General features: G+C 43.5%; 1 protein-coding gene across 2 annotated transcripts; it reads left to right on the top strand.

Annotated features, from left to right (window-relative positions):
• Positions 1 to 1,273: 1,273 nt before the first annotated feature.
• Positions 1,274 to 8,480, top strand: CBY2 (chibby family member 2). Of its 2 annotated transcripts, XM_043522605.1 has the most exons (3): positions 1,274 to 1,328; positions 1,835 to 2,045; positions 7,267 to 8,480. In XM_043522605.1, exon 3 carries the CDS (start codon positions 7,394 to 7,396, stop codon positions 8,357 to 8,359), a length of 966 nt encoding a protein of 321 aa, XP_043378540.1. In that variant the 5' UTR covers positions 1,274 to 1,328; positions 1,835 to 2,045; positions 7,267 to 7,393; the 3' UTR covers positions 8,360 to 8,480. The 2 variants fall into 2 exon arrangements, with proteins under 2 accessions (XP_043378540.1, XP_007058833.2); XM_007058771.4 differs by lacking the exon at positions 1,274 to 1,328 and having other exon boundaries at positions 1,800 to 2,045.
• The last annotated feature ends 18,190 nt before the right edge of the window (positions 8,481 to 26,670 follow it).

The raw sequence follows: 26,670 nt of genomic DNA, 5'->3' as shown, positions 1-26,670 counted from the left end.
AAAGCAATTCACAGAGAGAGAGACTCAAAGCAATACTCTGTAACAACAGAAACAGCACCCAGAGACTCCCCGCCCTTTTGTTGTATTAACAATTGTGATTAAAATAGAGATAGAGGATGTTTGTGGATGGATGCTTGGTGTGAATAATGACTGAATGATCAGGGAGGTGCCAGCCTAAGAATCCAGTGTCCATCGGCTGAAGAAGGCGTCAAGTGGAAATAACCAGAGGACCCCCGGAGGGCAGACTGGAATCCACCCAACAGCCTCAAAAATGGGAGAACAAAGAACAAGATAACATCTAGCAGCACGGAGCCGTCAGGAATGTGCTATCTGCTGATTGATTCAGCAACAGCATGATGAAGCAATTCCCATAGACTGGCATAGGAAGAAATTCCTATAAAAATGGACTCTAGAAAGTGAGAACTTTGGGGGTCTGATTCTGAAAACCAACTTCCAGGAGCATCAGATGAGCATCTGACAAGGCCCTGTTCCCTCCTCATGTCCAGGCCACCTGGCCAGTGGCTTGGCATGAGCAACTCAAAGGTTGGTAACTATGATAACAACCTTGCAGAACCTCTGTGTGTGTTTGTAGGAATGAATGTGTGAATAAATATGAGATTGAATGGAATGTTATAGCTATAACTAACTGCTTACTGTGATTCTTTCTGTATTCACAATAAATGTGGTATTTTGCTTTTTCCCCTTTAATAAGATCCTGCTGGTTTTTATTTTATTGGTATAACACATTCAAAAGTATATTCCCATAAAGCATTATGGGGTGCAACGTCACAGGTACCAGTGACATAGGGAAGGATAGGAGAGAGGTCCTGGAGGCCAAATGAGGCTGCTAGGTAAGAGATTGAAGTCCAGCACCTCCATGGTAGCATTCTCTGAAATGCTTCCAGCTCCATGTGCAGGGCCAGTTAGACAAGCAGAACTGCAGGGTCTCAATGTATGCATGAGACGATGGTGTAGGGAGGAGGGGTTTAGTTTTATTAGGAACTGGGGAAACTTTTGGGAAAGGGGGAGCCAATACAGGAAGGATTGACTTCAGTTAAACCATTACAACCACAGGTGCCGACTCCATGGGTGCTTCGGGACAGGAGCACCCCTGGGGGAAAAAGAATGGGTGCTGATCTACCAACCAGCTATATTGCTTGCACAGCCCCTATCAGCTGTTTGCTGCGCTGAAGCCAATCAGCTGTTCCCCATCCGGCCAATCAGCTCTTTGGAGCAAAGCCACCTATCAGCTGTTTGCATGCAGCTAGCATCTGTTTCCCAGCACGTGTGGCTGCTGCATCTCCCAACCTGGCTCTCACTGCAGGCAGGTGAGTTCTTTTCCAGGGCAGAGGGAGCCCGGCTGGTTGAGGGGCTAGCAGGGACACAGGCAGCTTCTCAGCTGGTCACAGGGGGCTGGAGCTTGGGGGAAACAAGGTGGGCAGGCAGCTTCTGGACTGACTGCAGGGGACTGGAGGGAGACAGGGCAGGTTGATAGCTTTGGGCTGGTCGCAGGGGGCTGGGCCTGCGGAGGAGACAGCCTGGGTAGGTAGCTTCTGGGCTGGCTGCAGGGGGCTGGGACTGGGGGAGAGGATGGGCGGGCAGCACCCCAAACCTGGCAGAGCCCCCCCAAACACACACATCTCACCCTTAAGGCAGGAAGGGGCAGAAAGGAGCAAGCGGTGAGTGGGAGGTGCTCAGGGGACAGGGCCTAGGGGGAGGCAGCAGAATGGGGGCAGGGCCTCGGGGGCAGAATGGGGCAGGCCCTCAGGGGAGTAGGTGCCCCATCCCAGCTCCACCCATCGGCAAAATCAAAAGTCAGCACCTATGATCACAGTGAGAAGAGTACAAAGTTGGAGCTTCTGAAAAATGCACTAGCTGTTGCTTTGACTGGTGATCACTGGACATCCTTGAGCAATCACAGCTATCTTGGAGCCACGGCACACCTGACTGCTTTAACAGTAATGCATTCTGAAGAGAGACATTATGCTGAAACATGTGTAGAGCATTTCTTTGATGTTGCGAAAGAATGGAATATTCAAGAAAAGGTAACAATGTTTAGTACTAACCGTGCAATCAAAACTGCGATTAATCTTGATTAATTTTTTTAATCATGATTAATTTGTTTTGAGATAATTGCTGAGTTAACTGCAATTAATTTACAGCCCTAATTTATACACTGCCATCCCAATTCCCTTGTGTCCTTTTCAGAGCAGAAGGAATGCCTTGATATCCCTGGTAACTCTTTCTGATCAATTACTATGCCATGAACACAGACGAAATAGGCTACAAATACCTTGTTGTACCTCCCCAATTAACCAGTTCTGGAGCTGATGCAAAGCCCATTGAAGTATGTATCAGTCTTTCCACTGACTTTGGTCTGGTGTGGATCAACCTTAAATCCTGGGGTAGCATAAAGAATGATGATTCATTCACACCAGTTTGTACAGCTATGAGAAAAGGCAGGAAAACATAAAACACAAACATGAAACACAAACTTTACTCCTAGCAGTATTTACTAATTCAGAAGAATTGGATTTTTCTCTTTTGATCAGTACTTATTACTGGATTGTTCTTATCTTCGCTAACTTTGGCTCCAGTAAATTACTGAGCCCTTAAGCTTTTCTGCCAAGGTCTGCTTTAGTATATTGGGCACCCTTGGTTCTCCAGGAGTTGAGGAGGATCACCCGTTCAACAATCACCTTTCCTAAAGCTCCCTACAACCAGTCAGCAAACTTCAATCTCCTTCTATCAGAGGACAAACTCCTTGCAAGAAACTGATTTTCCTGCTCTCCACTGTAGAATACTTGAATTAGAAAGTAAACAGAATGCTCTTCAGGGAGTTGCTATAGTGACTAGTGATGCTTTAGTGTTGTCTGAGATTAAATAGAAGTGTGGAAAAAATTACAGTGAGAATTTGTATGCCTAGGTTTATCATCCTTGCATAACTCAAAAATAGCTGAACTGGTTTACCTCCAACTTTCCAAAAGAATCACAATTACCTTAGGGCTAAGGCCAAGTTTGGTATTTTCATCTGAGAAGAAATTAACTGTAGTGTTTGTGACTCAGGAACACTTGAATTAGAAAACACTTTATTTTACTCTTAAAGATGCAGCAAATAAGAAATAGGAAGAGATCATTAAAAATGGAAAGATGTGAAAGTGCAAATAACTGCTTTGGATAATGTCATTAACTTTAATGCCCGGATACTCTCTGCTGTCTATTTTCTTGTTAACAGGATTCAGTGATATCCTAGCTCTTTTAATTTGTAGTAAAAAACCCCAAAACCCGCCAACCTCAAAGTTAGTTTTGGAAAATTACTGCAGGCCTCATACTGGATAAGAGGAAGGTGTTTTGTTAACTTCAGTATCAATTCAGAAGTGTACCTAATTTGAATTTCTGTGATGGAACAAATCATATTCTCTAAAAACAAAGTACTGGAAAAAGAATTCATTTGAACTGCTTCTAAGATCATATGTGAGGATGGAAAACAGAAGGAGGACTTGATTCAGGAAGGAGCTTGAGAATGAGCTACTCATTATAAGGAAATGGAGGTATCTTCTATTTAAAAAATCCACATACGGATCTGGAAAAAACAAGATATTCTTCAGAGATTGTGGTGGGAACAATGGAGATTAAGTTGTGAGAATATAGTATTAGGAAACTTTTGGTGGGAAACACTTGAGATCCTACTGAAGCCTAACAGGCCTGGGGAGCAGATGCCTTTCAGCTCCATCAATTGTACTGTTACTCTGGATGTGCTTGAATATTGCGTCTATGTCATAATGGGGCTGACACATTTCCTTCTTGTTACATGCCTCAGTTTGAACACCATGGTCCTGTCTCTGGCCATGCTGAAAATCAGTTTTGAGGAGGTAGAGGCTGAGGCAGCTTCTGGCACTGGGCCTCAGCATTGGATGCACTATAGTTATAAACCAACTGCATGATTGGAGAAGATAAAGAGAAAAGAAACAGGACATCGGTAGAGTTATTATCTTTTAAACAGAGGTAAGCAGATATACCTACTACTACTGAAGAATACTATTCAACTTGATTTTAGATAGCTTTGCTCATGCAAACTGTACCTCCAAACTGCTTACAGGATTGTTTAATACAGAGCTAAACGAAAATGATAACTGAGATTAAGAGAAATTAAAAGGCCTCTGCTAGTGAGAAAAGATGGGTGTGGTTCACCACTTGACATTACTCTGGTTTTACACTGATGTAACTCCATAGAAATCAGGGTAAAACTGGAGTAACACAGTGATAAATCAATCCCATGTAAAATGAGATTTGAAAAGAGATTGTCAATCAGTGAGACAGAGAGAGACAGAGAGAATAGCAGTGAATTTGCCTTGGAGGTTTAGTGTATATATAGTAGATTAATAGATTCTTAGATTCCAAGGCCAGAATGGACCATTGTGATAATCTAAGATGCCCTCCTGTATAACGCAGGCCATGGAATTTCCCCAAAATAATTCCTAGAGCAGATCTTTTAGAAAAATATCTAATCTTGATTTTAAAATGATCAGTGATGGAGAATGCACCCTGAACTTTGGTAACGTGTTTATGCTACACTATAGATAATTAACCATGAATCAGTGACCTCTATCTTTGCTCTCTGATATTGAGATCACTGCATTTTTATTAAACGATCAGTTAGAGAAAAAGCAGAGACTCAACTCTTAGCTGAGTCACACAAGAGTTTAAGTAAGAAAATTGAGGAGTGTACAAAGTTAAGAAAATTAAAAAATGTATAGAAAAAACATGAATTAGTAAGAGATTCAGGCACTTATTAGGACAAAGAGGGTGCAGCCTCAGAAGTCAAAGAAACTCCAGTAATTTATGAGGTAGTTGTGGATAGTCTTAGTGAAGGAGAAACCAATGGGGGTAACAAAGGAGATGGAGATTATGCAAAAGAAGCTACATTATTAGGCTCTTTTGATTCCCAGACAGCCTCATGAGCAGTTGACTATGTTGCTTCAGTTAACAACGATGTAAAGTCTAGTAGAATTATGTCAGAATTAGGTAAAGTTTTTAAAGCCTACAAGAACACCTCTCCCTAAAAAGTGTTTTAACTCACTTTCCCCAGACATAAGTCAAAATGATGAAAGGTTGTGCTGGGAATTTTCTTGGCAATACCCAGACAAGACTTGTCCCACAGCTCAGGTTTGACCAGGGTAACATGCCTTGGGTTCTTTCTCAAAAATTAAGACAAGTTTGTATTGCTGCTGGAGGAGGTAATTATGCTGATCTCAGTTCCCACTGGAAGCAGCAGCATGGACCACTGAAAAGCTAAAAATTAGCATATTTTCTTTTTCTTGATCGCAAAGAGAACTCAGTGTGGTATGTGTGATTTTTTTGAAACTTTCTGGAAAAGGACACAGCCAGGGCCGACATTTCCAAACTTGGATGCTTAAAATTAGGGTCCTAAATCCACATGCAGGCACCTAATAGAAATGGGCCAGGTTTTCAGAGGTGCCAAGCAGCCCTAGCTCCTACTGACTTTGGTGGCATTTGTGAGAGTAGAGCAGTTGTGAAAATGAGACCATTTATATATCTGATGCCTAAATATGGAGTTAAGCACTTAATTCTAGGCTCCTACTTTTGAAAATCTTGGCCAGGATTCTTTGTGAAATCTGTGTCAACACAGAGCTCCACTTGTGAAATGGAAGGTAAACTGATGCAGTGGAGGGGCCTTAAGCCAGACTGGGTGAGTCCTTGCTACAGATATAAAACCACTCATTATTGCCATAAACTTACACTGTGACTCTCAAACATACATTGAGAGATGTTCCCTGCTCCAAATGGCTTATAAAATAAGACAAAAAGTTCATCAGGAGGAAGTGCCGAGGTTTTGGAGAGCAGAAGAAGGTAGGGAGTATCCCTGGAAGAAGTGGGTTTTACAGAGGAATTTGAAGGAATCAAGAGAGAGGCTGTTTGGCAGCACATGAAACAACCTGCTAGAAGATGCAAAGGAGAGAAGGAGAGTAGAAGAGAAGGACTGAGCAGATTGGGAAGAGTGCACAGATAAAAGAGTCATAGGAGAAAATGAGGACAGAGGTGTGGGGAGGTGAGACTATATATGGGTTTGAAGGTGAGGACAAAGCATTTATTATTATAGTTACTTATCTTTTGCCAAAAGTGTTCTTAGCACCTCAGAGGCGGACAAGGGCCCTGCACACAAGCTGAATAGACCGAATTGGATGCAGTATGTGACAGGAAGCCAGCTGATGGATACAAGGAGGGTTGCGAGAGGAAGGTGACATAAGCAGCAACATTTGGTCCAAGTGAAGGAGGAAAAGTGAGAGAAGGAGCAGATTGCCTCAACTTTCTGTGATTAAGTTGTGGTCAAGCAGTAGGAGTAGTAAGGAAACACGGGTTTTGGTTATGTGAAAAAGGAAGAAGCAATAGGACTGGTTAGCAAGAAACAAGCATTGGGGGAGGGGAAGCTAAAGAGTCAAATATAATCCCGAAAATGTAAGTCTGGGGGACAGGAAGACCAGGAGAGCGGCCAATGGATGCAAACAAAGGAACAGAATGAAGAGAGATCAGAAAGAAACATAAGGAATTCTTTTTTAGAATGACTATTTTTGAGATGGTGGCAGAACATGCAAGAGGATCATCTATGAAAAACCAGAGGCCGGTGCTGTGGTTCAGGGCTGTTTTTTGTTCTGTTTTTGGTCATTTTGTGTGTGCATGTTACACCATTCTGTGCTCTACATTTCATAAGTTTCTACATTTTTTGATCCAGTCTCACCTCCTGCATAATACAGGCCACAGAAATTCACCCAGTAATTTCTGCACCAAGGACTGAATTTTCAAAGGTCCACAAAAATGCAGATAGGAGCTGTTGAAAATCCCACTAAGCAAGTTAGGTGCCTGACTCCCACTGATATCAGTACGAGTCAGACATCTAACCTGCTAAGGTACTTTTGAAAATTGGGCCTAAACCTATAACATTTGTAAACTCATTTGCTTGTGAAGAGACTGGGAATGAAATAGCATAAGGAGCTAGATTCCTGTCTTTTAGCCCCTTAACTACGCTCAGGATGAAGCTGTATTGTGCACAAAAAAGCTGGTAGATATAGTAGTATTAGTTTTGCCAGCATCTGCAAAATTGTTTTCAGCCAACACAACCATTCCGACAGAGGCTGATCAACGAACAGACTTTGGGAACTAGATTTATCCGTTTATTTCTTGTCTAATTGAGTTCAGTTTTGTCTTTGAACTTCATAACTAATCCTGTTTTTGTATTCCATATTCCAGCAGTCCTGACTGAGCCTCTCCACAGACCCCTTTCTATCTACTCCTTGCTAAGGATAACAGTCTACTACAAAATTACTGAAGAAAATCTTTTCATACAGACTTCTTCACTTCATTTACTTTTGATCTGATGAATCACCAAATGCAACGGGCAGAACCAGATATGGATTACATTCCCCCTCGGGTCAAGCTAAGTGATGAGACATTTGTCTTTGTAGATGGCAAATGGGTGAGTGAGACCTATAATCAGCCACCTTTTGCTTCCCAACAGAAACATTACAACAAGAAGATGCAGAATGACTGGACTCTCTGGGAGGAGAACAAAGCACTCTGGGAAGAGATCAAGGCCCTCCGGATTGAAAACAAGGCCCTCCGGGAGGAGAACAAAACTCTCCAGTGCCTCCGGACGCAGAATAAAGCCATCCAGGTTATTTATGATGAGACCCTCCAGCAGGTTCTCCAGAAGGAGAACAAGCCCTTCCCAATCTTCCGAGAAAGGAATATAGGCTTCCAGGTCAGCCAAGAGAACAAGGCCCTTCAGGTTGTTCGGGAAAATAATATGGCTTTACAGGTACTCCGGGAGGAGACCCAGGCTGTCCCAGTCTTCCAGAAGGAGACCAAAGCCACACCAATCGAGGAGGAGAGCAAGGATGATGTCCCTGCCATCCAGGAGGACAGCAAAGCCAACCCAATCCAAAATGAGATCAAGGCTGTCTCAGCCCTCCAGAAAATGAGTAATTCTGTCCAGGACATCTGGGAGGAAAGCAAAGCTGTCCCAGTTCAGGAGGAGAACAAGGCTGCCCCAGGTATCCAGGAGGAAAATGTGGCTCTCCAGGCTGTCAAGAAACTAAATCAAACCCTCCAGGCCCTGCTAAAAGAGAACCAGACCCTTCTGGAAGAGAAAAAGGCAATCCAGGTTCTTCAGGAAGAGAACAAAGTCTTCTGGGAAGAGAACAATAAGTTGAAGCTGCAGCTAACTGTAGTGAAAGGCACAGTGTTGGAGATTATGGCCAGGATGGAAATACTGCAAAAGGAGCTCAATACCCTTTCTCCTGTGCAGTGTAATGAGATGAGGAAGCCAGACAGGTGCTGGTAAATGAATATCAGCAAGGAGAAATGTGCTGCTTGGCACTAAAGACCTGCTAGATCACATTTGATGGAAAAACCTCTCTCCTTGTTTCTAATAAAGTCCTGGTGGAGACTCAGAAAAAAACAGATGGGGGAATATTGCTTTATTCTGAGACTTGCATGTTTTGCTTTATCTTTATTTTCTTGTTTCCTCCTCTGATAACATGCATATTGGTGTGTGTCATGAAGTTGCTGTGTCGGCCATATTTCCTAGCCTCACGTGAGCAAAAATGTCATCTGCTAGGGATTGATAGATTTTTACTCCTAGGGGATCATGGGATTACCAACCAAGTGATTTTTTTAAACTGTAACTCTAAGGATAATAAGGCCTAAACGTTTAAATGCGGCTTGTGATTCTGGGTGTCTAACATGAGATACCTTAAAGGGTCTTGTTTGTCAGAGGATGACTGCTCAACACTTTCTGAAAATCAGGGCCCTTCCAAGAATTTCTATATATTATAGATGATAATTTCCTAACTCAAGTATTTCATCCAGCACAAGGGAATTCTATCTCAGACCTCGTCTTGATCGATGAAGAATGGATCACAGAACTAAAAATTAATGGTAACATCGGTACAAGTGATCGTGACTTGATCACATTTATAATGTTCTAACAGAATAAAGTTAAAACCAGTAATATATATATATATATATATATATATAAATACACGCAAACACACTGAATGCTTTAAAGGGGCCATTTTCACAAAGCTGAAAACAATTATGAGCCAAATCAGCTGTGAGGAAAAAATTAATCAGGAAAATGTGAATTATAAATGAGAATTGTTTAACACTTTACTAGATACCCCAAAAGCCACAATCTCATAATCAAGGAAGTAGGTTGTACTGGTAAAAAAAAAAAAAAAAAAAAAAAAGATCTGGTTTAGAGGGGAAGTAAAGACAGCTATAAAAAATGAAGAAAAAAAAAGAAATGGAAGTTGATAGTAATGAATATATATCAGAATCTAGGAATTATAAAATAATGATAAGGGAAGAAAAGGGACACTAGGAGAAATCAATGGCAAGCAGATTTACGGACAATCGAAGATTTAAGGACAGTCAGAAGGCATTTTTAAAGTGTATTAGGAACAAAAAGAATCCCGACAATGATATTGGTTCATTACTTAATGGAAATGACAGAATTATCAATAATAATGCAGAAAAGGCACAAGTATTCAATAAATATTTCTGTTCTATTTTTAGGAAAAAACAGATGTTATAGTCTTAATATATGATGATGATAACACTCTTTTCTGTCCATTAGTATCTTGGGAGGATGTTAAACTGCAGCTACTAAAGTTAGACATTTTTAAATCAGCAGGTACAGATAATGGATAATTCTGTTCCTGAATGACTAACGGTGCTATATCCCAAGTATATCAGGATGTTATGATTCTTTAGAGGAAAAAGTTTTATAGGAATTGACATGGTAAATGAACCTTGTCTCTGATGCAATCTTCTGTGAGGAGCTAGAGGAGAAGGGTTCTCAAACTACCCTAACCGTTCAGGACAAGAAGTGAAGAAGATCTATATCAAAAGCTGATTGAGCTGTTCATTGTGTATAAGCTAGCCGTCACATTTAAGCAAATTATGCAACAACAATAACAATCAAAAACCTCACACATGTTTGTGGAAAAGTGAAGAAAAGGCTGGCAAATGCATAAAGTCAAAAAGTATTCAGAATTCAATTATATGTTTGCAGAAAAGTTTCAGTCATTTTCCCTGTCTCTTCCCGTATATAAATAAAGAGCCAAGAGAGATCTAGGTATTCAGAATACAATTGTCCTTCACACCTAATATTCTTTTCTTGTGAAAATTGTAATGACAAGGATGCCATTTCTACCTCTTATCATTAAGGCTAAGAGTTAGTCATGGGTATTTTTAGTAACAGTCGTGGACAAGTCACAAACAATAAACAAATATGCATGGCCCTGTGACCTGCCCATGACTTATACTATATACCCCTGACTAAATCTTTGGTGTTCTGAGGGGCTTCAGGGGTGCAGCTGCTGCTCTGGAGGGGAAGCTCTGGGGCACCTGCTGGTGCTGGGGGGAGGTAAGGAGAGGGCTCTGGGACACTCGCTGGTACTGAGGGGGGCCTCCAGGGTGCCCGCTGGTGCTCAGGATGGGGGCTTCAGGGTGCCCACTGGTGCTTGGGATGGAGGCTCTGTGGCACCTGCTGGTGCTCGGGAGGGGGAGGTGCGGGGGGTGGCATGAGACTGCCACCATCGCTGCTGACAGGGGATGGTCCTGCCAGCCCAGGACCCTAGCAGCCGCAGCTTCTACTGGAGGGAGAGCAGCCCCGCCAGCCTGGGGTCATGGCAGCCACTGCTGTCAGGGGGCAGCCTGGGACTGCCATGCTGCTGCTGGTGGGGGCAGCCCGGAATTCCCACCACAGCTGGGGTGTAGTGTGTGGCCCAGGATCACTGCTGTTGTGGGAGAGGGGGTACAGCTGGCCCCAGGGCCACCCGAGCTCTTGCAGCCCTGGGGTCAGTCACACCAGCCGGCTGCAGAAGTCCCCGAGGTCCCAGAAAATCACGGAATCCGTGACCTCCGTGACAGACTCGCAGCCTTACTCATCGTCACCCTACTCATCATCACCCTCCTCTACAATCCCAGGTGGAAGTATTTGTTCTAACTTGGGGATACGAGTGCTACTCACTGAATCGCCAGCACCTGGGTTTTACTTGGGAGATCTAAGTACTTACACAGTCTAAATCAGCGTATCGTCTAAGATCTAATCAGATCACCGCATGAGATAGGCACTGACTAATTTTGCAACTGGAGCTGGTCAGAAAATGGATTTTTTTTTCCTTGCAGGAAGTTTTCATGAACATGCAAATAAATAAATAAATAAAATTTAAAAATAAACATAAAATCATAATTTGTCTACATTCTCCATGGAAAATGTCAATTTTTCAGCAGAAACTTTAAAACAAAAATATTTTGGCTAACCTCCCGCCCCAAACGTTTCAATTCAGGAAATGCTGCCCCCATGCCTGATAGGAGTTGTAGTTCAGCTGCCTCATGCCTCCCATTCTCTTCTACAGACCAGGGTCCCCGGTTGGTCTACATCTCCCATGGTGCACCAGAGTCTACCCCTCTTGAAGAAGAAAGGTGGTGCAGCATGTGAGTTCCTGGCTATGGCACATCATGAGACATGTAGTCTAGCAAGGGCAGGGCTGTCCCTAGCTATTCTGGGGCCCCACACAGCCCCGCCATGGGGGTGTGTGTGTGTGGGGGCCCAGGCCTCTGCGGGTGGGGTGGGGGGCAGGGGCTGGCCCCAGGCCTCTGCGGGGGGCGGGGCTGGCTTGAGGGATAGGAGGGAACCACCCCCCCAGCACTCACTGCAGCTCTCCTCAGGGGAGTGGGAGCGGGGCTCGGGAGGTGCAGGGGTGGAAAGAGCCTGGGCTGGAGCCGGGAAGGGGTGGGAAGAGGCAAGGTGGGGGCAGAGCAGGGGCGGGGGCCCTGGGGAAGAGCTGGAGCAGGGGCTGGAGCAGCATGCAGCTGCGCAGGGCACCAGGAAATTTGGTGAGACAACCAAATTACAGCTCCCATGAGGCACTGCAGCAGAATATCCAAATCAAAGTGGTTTGGTTTTCAGTTTTTGGATGAAAACTCAAAAATTTCGGCAGCAAGTGGACACTTCACGAAAAACGACACTTTGTCGAAAACCCAGTTTTCTGCTGAAAAACAATTTCGACAGAAAATGTGCAAACAGGCTTACAGTGGCCAAGGATATGGGATCTTCCCTACTGAAAATGGAGCTGCTAGAACACTCTCTTTGTTCTCTTCTCCTCTCACATATTCCTGCCTTTTTCCATTGCCTCTAGCCCCTGCTTAAAACACTTCCTCAAAGAGGTCTATAAACCCATTTCTTCCCATATAGCAACAGTATCATAAAATATTACTGAACTCACAAAGATGTATATTAGCAACCAGAACATCATGTCTCTTCCTGCCCCAATATTTATTAACATCTCTCATCATATTGCATTGGGCTTTATCCTGCACATACTACTGAGTGCAGTGTTCATTAGCGTGAGAAGTCCCATTGATTCCAAGGGAGACTACTACCCTATAGTTAACTGTACATCCAATTAAATGAGTACAGGACTCTTAGGGTTTGCTCTAAAGCCCATTGGAGCCACTAGAAAGACTCCTGTTGACTTCACTGGGCTTTGGATCAGGGCCTCATCAGAACATCTTTGAGACAAGTACATTATCTTTTACTTGTCTGTAAAGGACCATGCATATTTATAGAACTATATAAATATTCACAATGGGCTAGATCCTGAAGTCCTTTGGGCTATTGGTTTGGGGCTAGATTGTGGTGTATAAGATGTGACTCTCCGGGAGTAGCCTATGAGAGTCAGAGAGAGACCCACCTGAGTGTAGGGGGACACACATTGTGCTCACTCTATCCTATGTGCCTAGACATAAGGTCCAGATAGCCTCCTTAGGGCATTAAGGAAGCTTTTGCCATCTCTAGCTACCTTGCATGGGCAAGTAGTCCAAGTGACTAGCTAGCCCATAGTAAATATACAGCATACTACAAATAAGCTTGCTGATTAATAAACTGTTTCTTTCAAAGAAGTAAACAAGTAACCAAATGTAATGGGATGTGTAATGTGGGCCTGAGGGGGGAATCAGGGTACCTGGCTGCACATGTAGGGAAAGCCTAACTGAACAAGAAGCCCAGCTGGGCAGGAGTAGGCTGGATTATAAAACGAGGAAGTTAGCTGCAGAAAGGGGCTGCAGGGAGAGTGTCAGTAGTCACGCTTTGAGACCAGAGAGTACGGGAGGAGAAAACCTAAGAGGGAGAATAAGCTCTGAGATTCTAGCCCTGGAAGAAGTGTCAACCCCAGAGGAGTTGTGGGGAAAGGAAGCCTGAAAGGGCTAGTAGGAAGAAGCCCAAGGAAACAGCAGCAAGGGGTAGGACTGGGCAGACCTTGGCTGCTTGTTATAGGGTCCCTGGGCTAGAACCTAATGTAGAGGACAGGCCTGGGTTTCCCTACCAGCCACGGGGAAATAGCACAGCAGCATTGGAGATGTCTACCAGACAGCTGGTCTGGAGAGACTTTGTAAACCCTGAAGGGGAAAACTACAGAGTGAACTGACATTAGTGTTGAGTCACAAAGAGGGAACACCCTGAATTATGAAGAGAGAGAGTGAGGAGTCACACCTTGAGTAACTGATGGAGGAGGGTGCCAGACCTGGGTGAGAGCTGATCCCTAGAACAGCCACAAGGAGTGTGAACTCCTTCACCCCAAGTCTCCAGAAGATGTTTTGCTGGATGTTCAAATCCCACATCTCATTGCTCAAACTAGCACTTAGGTGTGTAAACGCCCATTTTATGTATCCAATTGCCAATTTGAGTTATCCACATACAGAATTTGGGCATCCTAACAAAACCTCCATGTTTGAAAACTGGACCTAGTCTCACAACTGGTATGACTAGAAAACCTGGAAATGTATTTCTCTCTCTCTCTCTCTCTGTCTTGGACTCCTGTGATGCAGAGCAATTTGGCAAAATCTTTCAGACAGAACACTGAAACCTTTAGATAATCTAACAAGACAGCACCAAGAAGGTTTCTGCAATGTAATTGAAGGTAGCGTCATTATAGAGAAAAGGAAAGGTCACAGTGAGAGTTACATCTTGCAGGGTGGCCTGAGAAACATCTTGTCACTACAGTTTATAAGTCTCTAAATGATTAAGCATCAAATTACTGAAAGGATGAATTATCTTTCACCTTGTATTTCGCTCAGATAACACCTGGCCAAATACCAGTAATAACTGTTTATTTCAAAGTACTAAGGATAGAGCATCAGCTTTTGCTTTTAGGACATCTAAATGTTGAGAGGAAAATTACCTCATGGTTGAATATACAGGATTTGGCTCTGCAGAACGCAGGTATACAGTGTTACGTATATAATTGCAAGGTAAAAAGTGAGGGGAGGAACTGGGAAATCATCCTACTTTAATGAGAGCACTCAGAGCCACCAGGTTGCTCCTGCCTAGTGACAGTAGCATAGCTAAAGAGGGGAGCATGTAGCTAAATACCTCATTTGAATGCTGAGGATCATGTTTATGTCTATGTCTCCTCAGAGACACTCACTCTCTGCTTGCTCGTTCTCTCTCTCATTATTTATTTATTTAGTATTTATATTTTGGTGGCTCTGAGTATGAATAGTGTTTCTTAAAACTCTAGCAGGAAGCCAGGCCTCAGATGGGGCTGGGGAAGGTTGAAGGCAGAAGCTCTAGAGTGAAGCAGAGACAGAGAAGTTTTAAAGTTAGTATTGTTTTCCTATTTTAATAAAGTTCTTTGTTCAGTGTTAGAAAAAAAATGGACTCTTTCTGTGATTCTTTACCAGTTTCTCATGACATGTGTCTCACACCAGGGTGTCAGAAGCTGCGAAGAAGGGAAGTGCTAACCTCATTTTACAGATGGGGAATTGATTAGGCCAGGGCCCTCCCCACTAGATCATCCTTCTCACTCTAGTAGATAACCTACCAGAACTTCAAACATTCAGTGTGCCTCAGACAGGCTGATGATTCTGATATCAGATACTCTAGTGCAAATTCAGAATAACCGTACTGTAGCTAATGACACCTTAGAGACTAACAAATTTATTAGAGCTTTATAAGCTTTCCTGGGCTACAGCCCACTTCATTGGATGCATAGAATGGAACATATAGTAAGATATATATATATATATATACACACATACAGATAAGTAGGAAGTTACCATACAAACTGTGAGAGGCTAATTAGTTAAGATGAGCTATTATCAGGAGGAGAAAAAAACTTTTGTAGTGATAATCAAGGTGGCCCATTTAGACAGTTGACAAGACGGTGTGAGGATACTTAACTTAAGGAAATAGATTCAATATGTGTAAGGACCCAGCCACTCCCAGTCTCTATTCAAACCCAAGTTAATGGTAACTAGTTTGCATATTAATTCAAGCGCAGCAGTTTCTCGTTGGAGTCTGTTTTTGAAGCTTTTCTGTTGCAAAATTGCCACCCTTGAATCTTTTACTGAGTGGCTAGAGAGGTTGAAGTGTTCTCCTACTGGTTTTTAAATGTTATGATTCCTGATGTCAGATTTGTGTCCATTTATTCTTTTGCATAGAGACTGTCCGGTTTGGACAATGTACATGGCAGAGGGGCATTGCTGGCAGATGATGGCATATAGCACATTGGTAGATGTGCAGTGATCTATCTATCTATCTATCTATCTATCTATCTATCTGTTCCATTCTATGCATCCGATGAAGTGGGCTGTAGCCCACGAGAGCTTATGCTCTAATAAATTGGTTAGTCTCTAAGGTGCCACAGGTACTCCTGTTCTTTTTGCGGATACAGACTAACACGGCTGCTACTCTGAAACCTGTAGCTAATGAAGTTACCAAACGTTTAGATCAGAATCTGATTCTAAATGTTTATAGAAGTTGCACATACTCATTCCCTCCCACCTCTCCATACCTGTGGGTTTATAGATATGCCTTGTTGAAACCCATTCCATATTCAGATCTGCTGGTCTGATCCTGTTCCCATTGAAAGCAATCACAAAATTCACTCTGACTTCAATGGGGACAGGATTGGGCTGCATGTTTGTATGTGCCTAAATATCGTAACCAAATCTGTCAAAATAATTGCACACATATTCATGTTAGCTCTTTTAAAGCTTCTGTGCCTCTGGGTTAATAGGGGGTGGAGGTGTTGGTGTTGGGGCAAAGGTGTTATAATGAAAACACTCAGAACTATCCATTTTTAGAAAATTATAAATGACAGAAATGTTTTCAAAATGCAAATTGAACATCTCTTTCTTTTGATCCTTGGCTATGCCAGAGCTCTAACACACATCTTTGATCCTGTGGCAGTGTCTGGAGAAATTATGGGATTCTAATATGGAATAATAGATTCTCATCAAGACTTCTAGCTTTAGGAAATTGTTTAATCTCCATTCGCAGTGGCTGTTTCTTTGATGCAGCTGTGACTGAAGGGTCCCAAGTGTTGGGGAAAACAGCTCATCAGCTCAGAACAAAGCTGATTATGTAAATTACACATTAAGATTCAGCTTTGATTTAATTTTATTCTGTAAATAAATATCCCATTAACATCCATCTGTTAAAAGTCAGGTAAGACATTTTCAAAAACTACATTGTTGTGGCAGATGTGAATGTACCACAAATAGTGAAAGGGAGGTGGTATTAGATTGTCAAAGTACAAAGCGTGGAGCAAATTCTTAAAATAGCAAGAAGGCTATAACGTTTATTTGAACAAAAAGCTTTCTGATTGTTTAAGACAGGCAGTGACTCCATTTGTGGCCTTGCTGTTTGTATAGCACAAAATGCTTTCTCTGATTGCTGTCACAGATCAATAATTATAGGTCATGAATTCACTTAAAAATAAAAAAAAAAACTTCAGCTGATGAGGAGGTCAGGACTAAATTATCTGCAAGCTTTTTTTATTTAATGGCATTTTATTTCAACAGCTTATTTCTGAATAGTAATCTTTTTCTGGTCTATTTGGCTTTCCACTGCCAAAATTGTGAAGGATTACAGAGATCAGGAATAAAATGATGAAAACATGTCGTGTTTCTTAAATTACTCTTGGAGAAGAAAAAAGGTTCAAGAACTCATACCCAAAGCTATTCTTGTCTTAATTTTAAATAACAAAGGAGCTCTTGGGCACCACAAATGCACATTTGACAAAGGAGCTCATCTGGGCTAGACTGTATTTCATTTATGCTGATTTAGTGGAGTTACTTCTGAATTTACATCAATTGAGATCAGAAACAGGCTCTTGAAATTTACTTGACTGTCAAGAGGGAAGATCTAGTGGTACTATTTTAGTTCCCTATACAATGTAGAAGGGATATTACCAAGAGCTACATCCCTACACTGGGACATTCCTCTTAGCCCACAGTAAGGCCCTGTCTACACTACAGAGTTTTGTGGACAAAAGTTATGTCAACACTCAAAAAGCGCTGTAATAAAAATCGGTATTGTATGTTCACACTCACTCTGTCGGCAGAGCGCATCCATAGTTGGGCCACTATCATTGACTGTGAGCAATGCACTGCTATCCCACAGTCCAGCTCGACACCTTCTGCCGCTAGGTGTTGTGGGAAGGTGGAGCGGATCGCAGCGCATCTTGGGACCAGGCTCAATGGCCCATGATGCGTTGTTTTCCGTCCCAGCATTCCATGGGCTTCTGTTTTTCTTTCACAGCATTTTTCAATGGCCCTTGTTTGCTGTGCATGCCGGTATCTGAAGGGATGGATCCCGCAGTGTTCTCCTATGCTCTGAGAACTATCATTAACACATCGCGAATGGCAGTGCTGTTAATCACAAAGTTCCTAAATGAACAAGACTCCCAGTTGCCTGACATGGTGTGTGATATGGATAGGAGCAACTTTAGATTGCTTTTGGCATTCACGGAACAGCTGCACACGGTGGACCGTCGCGTTTGGGCTCAGGAAACAAGCACTGAATGGTGGGATTGCATTGTCATGCAGGTCTGGGATGACTAGGGGTGGCTACAGAACTTTCAGATGCCGAAAGCCGCCTTCCTGGAACAGTGGGCGGAGCTCACCCCAGCACTCTGGCTCAAGGACAACAGAATGAGAGCTGCTCTATCAGTAGAGAAGTGCGTGGCAATTGCAGTGTGGAAGCTTGCGACTCCAGACTGCTACTGGTCAATCGCAAATCATTTTCGAGTTGGGAAATTGACCATTGGGGCTGCATTAGTACAAGTGTGGACGGCAATTAATCACATCCTGCGACGAAGGACCGTGACTGGGAAATGTGCGTGAAATAGTGGATGGTTTTGCAGAATTGGGTTTCCCGAACTGTGAAGGGGTGGTAGATGGCACACATATTCCGATTTTGGCACCAGAACACCTTGCAACTGAGTACACCAATAGGAAGGGGTACTTCTCCATTTATGTTGCAGGCGTTAATGGATTACTGTTGGTGTTTCACTGACATCAACGCAGAGTGGTCCGGGAAGGTGCATGATGCATGTATCTTCAGGAACACCGGCCTGTATAGAAAGCTGCAAGCTGGGACTTTTTTTCCAGACCAGAAGATTACAGTGAGGGGGGATGTTGAAATGCCCATAGTGATCCTGGGAGACCCGGCATGACCCTTACAACCATGGTTCATGAAACCTTACATGGGACACCTGGACAGCAATAAGGAGCGGTTCAACATCCATGGAATGTGCCTTTGGCAGATTAAAGGGGCACTGGTGATGCCTTTATGGCAGGTTAAATCTCAATGAGAGTAATATACCCATGGCCATAGCCGCGTGTTGTACGTTGCATAATCTGTGTGAAGCTAAGGGTGAAAGGTTTGCTCAGGGGTGGAGTGCTGAGGTAGACCACTTGGCTGCTGATTTTAAGCAGCCAGATACCAGGACTATCAGAGGAGCCCAGAGGGGAGGCAATTTGAATCAGGGAGGCTTTGAGGCAACACTTTGAAAATGAGAACCAGGAATGTAATTGGTGCTGCAATGTTATATCACATGTAGTTTTCCTAGGAAGTAATGGTGACATTTGGGGCCTTAAATTCCAGTTAGTAAATGATCAAACTGCCTGTGTGTGTCTTGGTTGTGCCTGCTCTCTCAGTGTGTAGGACACAAAGAAAGGTTAGTTATCGTTCAAAAACTTTGCTTTTATTTCAGAAAAAACAACACACACACACACACACACACACACATGCTTGGTGGGAAAGGAGGTACCAGGGAAGAGCAGACTTTCTCAGCTGTGTGTAGGTCCAGCTATCCTTTTGAACATTGTGTGAGGGGGGTGGAGTGAACGGGAAACCGAGAACTTCTGGAAAGCGGAAAGGACGGTGTATTTGGAGTGGGGGGGGGCATGGAAAAGAGTTCTGAATGGGCTTCAGGGGAGGGCGAGCACCAATCCGCTCAGTCTGCAGCATTATTAAGGACTTCAGCATCTGTGTTTGCTCCTCCATGACTTTAATTATCCGGAAAGTAGCATCCTTAATGAACTCCTGATTTTCTTTTCTGTCCTGCCTTTCAGCGTCTCTCCACTCCCTGCGTTCCCTTTTCTCTGCATTGGAGAACTCCAGTACCTCCTGGAACATGTCTTCTTTGCTTGGGTGCTTTTTTATCTGGCAGAGACACTCTGCTGGAGTGTGTGGGGAGGGCCCTCAAGATCACATCTGCAGAAGCGCAAGAAACAATGCTCAGAAGCATGATTGTTAAGTTCATGCATAGCATTGAAACATTTCTGTAAAATACACCTCTGGTAACATAACATCACTTTCTCACTGACCCTTGGCAAGTGCACATCTTGGTGAACACCCAAAGCATAGTGAGTATTGGCTTGGGATGGGAAAGCACTCTACATGGGGAAAAGAGCATGCTGCAAGGGTTGCAGTACAGCTGACTAGGGAAAAAATTCTAAAATTCTCCCACACTTTTCCACAGCTGTGGGTCATTGCAGCAGATTTCTCACTGCTGAGGGCAAGCAGGGAAGCAAGGGCACATCTACTACACACTTGTGCATTCTGCCCTGGTCCCTATGCTGCTCGCCTATGTGCTGCTTTGGTCCCTGCACAAATGATTGCCTAATGGCGTGGGAAAGTTTCCTACAATGGTGGGAGGAGCAAAGCAGCTCTGCCAAGGAACCTTCGGCGGAGAATTGCCGAGTACCTCCAGGAACATTTCCTAGAGATCTCTCTGGAGGATTCCTGGGCGATCTCAGCGTGCATCAACATCTTGTTCCGCCATACTGATTAGCTGCACAGAGAAATGTCTGGCACACAGAAACACAGCCAGCCCTATACATTTCTATACCCTGAACCCACCTCCACACTACACAAGCCACAGCCACTTACCAGGCATCCCCTCTACTGCTTCTTGCTCACTGGAGAGCAACTGCTGAGACTGGCTAGACACCGCTGTAGTAGTGAACAGTTCCTGGCTGCCTGTCCCACTGGGTGACCCAGCTGTGTGCTCCGCATCGTCGTCTAACTCCACCTCTTCATCAATTACTTCGTCCTCTGGGGTAGGTCCTCTTTCTGCTGCTTCCAGGACCGCCAAAGTATCCACGGGGCTCTTGGCAGTGGAAGTGGGGTCGCCGCTAAGGATAGCGTCCAGCTCCTTACAGAACCGGCAGGTCTTGGCTGCAGCACCAGAGTGACGGTTTGCCTCCCTTGCCTTATGGTACGTCTTCTTCAGCTCCTTTATCTTTGCACTGCAGTGTGTCCCGATCATAGTCCTTTCGCACAAGCCTCGAGAAATCTGCCTGTAGATATCAAAATTCCTGTGGCTCAAGCGCAGCTGGACTGCACAGCTTCCTCTCCCCAGTACTAAGCAGATCTAAGCAGGTCCAAGTGGGAGAGCATTTGCTGAAAGCCGCCATGATCACCTGGTAAGATGCGATGAGACATCTTCATGCTGAGCAAACAGGAAATGGAATTTCTAAAATTTCCAGGGCTTTAAAAGGGGAGGGGTTGATGGTTGTTTACCTGGTTACAGGGCAGTAGAATTCAAACTGCTGACAAGAGCGGTCAGGATGGGCATTGTGGGACAACTCTGGGAGGCCAATTAAAGCAATAAAATCAAGTGCGGTGTCTACACTGGTACTTTGTCAACCAAAGTTTTGCTCAAAATGCCTTATGTCTCTCATGGGGGTGGTTTTATTTTGTCACCAAAAGTTGCATCGTAGTCTGTACGCATCCATCCTTTTGTCGACAAAAGCTGCCTTTTGTGACAAAACTCTGTATTATAGACAAGGCTTGAGAGGCAATGCATAGCTATAGTGGAGCAATCCAGGAAAGGAATTTTGACTCTTTCAGCTGTCAGCTCTATCAACTACCTTCAGACTTTCTTACAACTTTTCCATGCTCTGCTATTCAACATAAACCTCTTAAATCACAGTGAACATGCCAGAGCTACCCTTTTTGAAATCTGTGCTCTTTGTGCAAACCAGCACCACCTGAAATAGGCCAATTTCAGGACTAGAAGTGTGTGCATTATAAGGTACAATTGTTGGTCCAATAAGAGTGTATGTCATACTGTGTTTTAGATTCAGATCCCCAGTAATTATAGAGTAAATCTAGATGGTGTATTTAGCCCCTAATTTTTGTACATTGCTTTGAAAACATTAACTAACTAATCCTAACAAATATTGTCCCCATTTTGCTGATGAGGAAACTGAGGCACAAAGAAATTAAATGATTTGCCCCAGGACACACAAAATTCATTTTCATAATTGGGTTAGAATTCAGGATTAGAGCTGAGCAAATAATTGAGTTTTTGGTTCAGAGGTTGAACTGAAAAAAAAATATTTTGGGGGTCAAACCAAAACCGTCGCTTTTCAGTTTCCACACACACTATTTAAGAAAAATAATTTTGAACAAAACAATTTATTTGATTTGAAATATATTTGTTTCTTTTATGGTTTTGGGTGGGTTTTTTTTACCCCGTTAAATTTTTTTTGGTAAACATATCTAGCTACATTTCAAAATGAAATATTGCTTTGAAATGAAAAGTCAGATAGTCTTTTTGACATTTTCTAAACAAAAAACAGTTTTGACTGCATAAAAACTCTCCACGGGCCTCTCCTGAACCCTGAGCATCACCTGGGATGTGAGACTTTGATTTCTGTCATCATCATCTCCATGTGTCCCCTTATCTTTCCCCGCTTATCACTTCTCTTTTTTCTCCTTTTGCCTTCTGTCTAATCATACTCTGGTCTTGCCAGCCAAGACTATATGTTTTGCAATGCTGCTGTAAGTCTGTGACCAGAAAGATAGCACAAAGCAATGACCTAAACAGCCTGATGCTGGTACAAGTCTGACCGGCTGTGCTGTGCCTGCATTTCTCCAGCGGGGAGGCTGCAAGTAAGGGCTTGTCTACACCACAAAATTGAGTCAACCTAAGTTAGGTCAACCTACAGCCACTGTTCATGTCCACGCGTCCCTCTTTCTGCTGGTAGTGCGTGTCCATATCAGGAGCGCTTGCACTGACTTAAGTAGGGCGGGGGTGGGCGCAGTGCTGGCAGCACGAGCTGTCAGCCGCACACAGGGGTCACAGCTGAGACCCACCCCCACCCTGCGGCTGACAGCCGGAACTGTCAGCTGTGCGGGGGGGAGGCTCACATCTGGAGCCCCCCCACCCTGAACTGTCAGCCCCACACAGGGCTCAAATCTGGAGCCCCTGCCCCAAGCTGTCAGCCACACACAGGGCTCACAGCGGGAGCCCACCCCCACCCTGAGCAGTCAGCCACAGACAGCTCACAGCTGGAGCCCCTTGCCCTGAGCTGTCAGCCCCACCATGTGCCGGGGCTGATAGCCAACAGGCAGTGTGAGTAACACAGCGTCTACACAGACACTGCATCGCCCTAACTACATCGATTTAATTGCTACGCCTCTTGCGAAGGTGGCGTTATTAGGTCGCTGTAGTGGGCGACTCACATTGGCGGGAGCAACGTTGTAATATAGACACTTACAGAGTTAGGCCAATGTAAGCTGCCTTATATCGACCAACTCTGCAGTTTAGACCAAGTCAACACCAGAGACAGACGCTGCATTTTCTCTTTGCTGTTCTTTTTGTCTTCACTTTTGTGTGTGTGTTGTTCTGTCTTTAAGGAAAGCGGGCTCAGACTTTAACAACAACAGCTCCAGCACAGCTCAGCTAACTCTTTCTCTTCTGCCCCCACTGCAAAAGGAGAATTATTACCATCTTTAATACCATCTAAACGCTGGTCAAAGGGGCTTTTAGCTTCTAAAAATGCTGTACAGCTAAAGGCAAGAGATATTGTTAAAATGGAAGCCTTAGTTAATACTTTACATTTCAAATGTTTTAACTGGTTTCCCTTCTCTTTCTGTATCTTTAATAAAAGCTTAAAAGGATTTTTAAAGGTGTTTGCTGTTGTACTAAGCAGGCTGAGTCTCTGCACTTGGAACCCCAAATCTTGTTTAAAACCGTTAGTGTTGTGCAGTGACAAGGTCATGTTAATGCCTTTGATTCTCTGGGCCCATTTAGTCCATTCAGATTAATACAACACAACTGGAAAGAAGACTGTGCTCAGCAGTTGTCATCAGCTGGGGTGCCTGAGCTGACTGTCCCTAGATTTGCATGTCTGGAGCTGTGGGCAGGGTCTGTTCAATGGTGGGCCCCAGACTCCAGCACTCACTTTCTCCAGTAGGCTGAAAGGACCTGAGTTTCTTGGCCTTTCTAGCAGCATGACACGCCATATGTAAAATACAACACATGAGCAAAACCCCTATCCTGGATTCCACTCACCTCATTTGCCCCATTATTGGAGTTGATGAGCCATGGTGAAACAGAGCAAAGGACTGAGCCACTCACACAATCTTGCCAGACAGCTTCTGCAATTTTAGCTTTGCCCAAGCTGTAAATTCAGAATATTGCTCATTGACACAGACACTAGCTACTAAAGTCAATAAGAAATCCAGGTTCTTCTTGGAAATAAACAAAATTTAACACCTGCAGTCAGTGGTTCACACTTACTCAGGCAAACAGCCTTGTTGAGGCAAGTAGAACTACTTGTGTGAATAAGGATTACACACTGGAGTACGTGTTGCAGGAATTGGGCCTTCTTTACACTATATCATTGAGGTTTCACAGTCAAAGATTGCTTCCAAAATGTCTCAAAAATAAAACAAAATAAAGGAATTATCAGGTTTTTTATTTTTTTGGCCTGTGCCACTTCGGTAAGTTTTCTAGACTGATAGATTATTTTCTGAGACCCCGCCCCACCCCCTTTGGGCGGCTGTGAGGCCAGTGACATCCCATGTCGCCTTTCAAAAGCCATAACATGATCGTAGTTGCTTAGAATGAACATATTTCTAAAATAGGCTTTCCGGAGATGCACATTATTCTAATCAGATGCTGCTGTGGTCTTTCAGCACCAAGGACAGGGATCATTGGCAAGCTTTATTGAGTATGACTTAAATGCATTAGATTAGAAAGCACTCAATTTAGCAGGTTGCTTTTCCTGATTTGGTTGGCTACTCCACTCATCTCTCCCTTCCTCTCCTTGTATTATGATGGAGATGCCATTACATTGGAATGCAGAAAGACTACACGTCAGCTCATTCAGAGATCTAAAGGGGTGAGTTATCCATGATTATATATTATAGTAATGAGCAGAGTTCCATATCTATTTTATCATAAATCTGAAATTAAATGCAAGAGAAGCTGGGAGTAATTTAGGGCCTAATATTCAGAAGGTCAACCTCTCATTTTGCACGTACACTTTGCATCTGGAATTGAATTGCAGGTACAAATCAGAGCAATGAAGCCTCTAACTTGCAAGAGTAAATCACATAGTTCGAGGTGCAAATATTGACATATGTGCCCACATTTCATTTTGCAAATGCAAATTTTGCAGGCAAAAATTACACTTGCAAAAAGAGAGGCCAGAGGTCAGCCCTTTAGAAACTTTAACCCGTGATTTTTGCTATTGTAACATGTAGTAGACTTACTTTTCCATTTAAGGAAGAATTTCATATAGGAAAACCCTTGAAATATATCACACTTAAACATAAATCCTTTATATAATACAGAGTGCCTTTCATTCTGAATGTTAAGAATGCCATAACTCTGATCCTACACCTTTTGAGTTCTATACGAGATTACCTGTTGACCTCAAGGAAAGCAAGATTGGGAACCACTGGCCTGCAGCTATCTCTCAAGTGAAAAGCAACAACCAAGTCACAGGTTGCTGCAGGGAGGAAAAGTGTTGGTCAAGGACATGGCGGGAGCCCCTATTGTTGAGATCACACATTGTGCAGACAGGCCCTTGTTAAGGTCACATACAGAAGGCTCATACACAATACCCACATTATCTATTTCTTCAGAAGGAACTTCTGAGTTAACCCAATCATGATGAGAAGCTATGGTTGCAAGGATGTGAATGACACCATTATAGGGCTAGCTGTCTCTTTGTCCCCTCTTAAGAACATAAGAATAGCCATAATGGACCTTCCGACAGTGGCCACTGCCAGATGGTTCAGAGGGAAATAAGAGAACAGGGCAATTGTCAAGTGATCCATCCCCTATTGTCCACTCCCAGATTCTTGCAGTCAGAGTTTTAGGACACCCAGAGTATGGGGTTGCGTCCATGACCATCTTGGTTAATAGCCAGTGATGGACCTATCCTCCATGAACTTATCTAACTCTTTTTTGAACCCTGTTATACTCTTGGCCTTCACAACATCCCCTGGCAATCAGTTCCACAGGTTAACTGCACTGTGTGAAGAAGTACTTCCTTATGTTTGCTTTTAACCCTGCTGCTATTAATTTCATTGCGTGACCTCTGGTTCATGTGTTTTGTGAAAGGGTAAATGACACTTCCTCATTCACTTTCTGCACACCATTTATAATTGACTGCTATCATATTCTGCCTTATTTGTTTCTTTTCCAAGGTGAACCCAGTCTTTTTAATCTCTCCTCATACTGAAGCTGTTCCATACCCCTAATCATTACTTTTTCCAATTCTAATATATCTTTTCTGAGAGCAGGCAACCAGAACTGCACGCAATGTTCATGGACCAGGGCCCCACTCTAGTAGGTGCCATACAAACACAGAACAAAAAGATGGTCCCTGCCAAAAGAACTTACATTTGAAGTATATGACAAGGGACAACAGATGCTTTTAGACAGACTGGCGGTGTCTGTCTCTCTGTCAGACTGTTCTCTGCAAACAGCTCCCTGGTGACGGCTTCTCCCCACTCTCTCTAGAGAGTAGCTTTTTCACTGATTAGTATCCTTTTGAGCATCTGGCTCACAGCCTTGGTAAAATAAGTCCTGTAACTTAGGCTGGAGCCTGGAAGTATCATCCTCCCAGTTAATAGTTCAGGATCTATGTGACCCTCTCCCCTTGCCATGTTTACCAGGAGGTTGCTTATCTGGAATTGTTGTGTTGCCTTCCTACTAGTTTCCTAACAGTCCTGCTAATAACTAAATCAACATGTGTATGCAGTAAACATTCCAATAACGCAATATAACCATACAGTGACTAGCCCAATAACCAGGTCACATACAGTATTGATACAATACAGATCAGCCACCTGATGCTTAGGCCACTAACATATCCCTTCCAAGATCACCATATGATGACGATACACATATATTTGATTAAAATCAGGGGTTGTCCCTTTCCTCCCTGCCCTGACAATGACCTTAATGCTAACTTTCTGACATCAAAATCACTTTTATGGTAACAGATTGTAATTCCACAAACATGGGTTTATGACTTCACTGTTGG

Source organism: Chelonia mydas, chromosome 1 (assembly GCF_015237465.2).
Source record: "Chelonia mydas isolate rCheMyd1 chromosome 1, rCheMyd1.pri.v2, whole genome shotgun sequence".
Lineage (NCBI taxonomy): Eukaryota > Metazoa > Chordata > Testudines > Cheloniidae > Chelonia > Chelonia mydas.
Note: the sequence above shows the minus strand (reverse complement) of the source record. Positions and strands in the feature narration are given on the sequence as shown.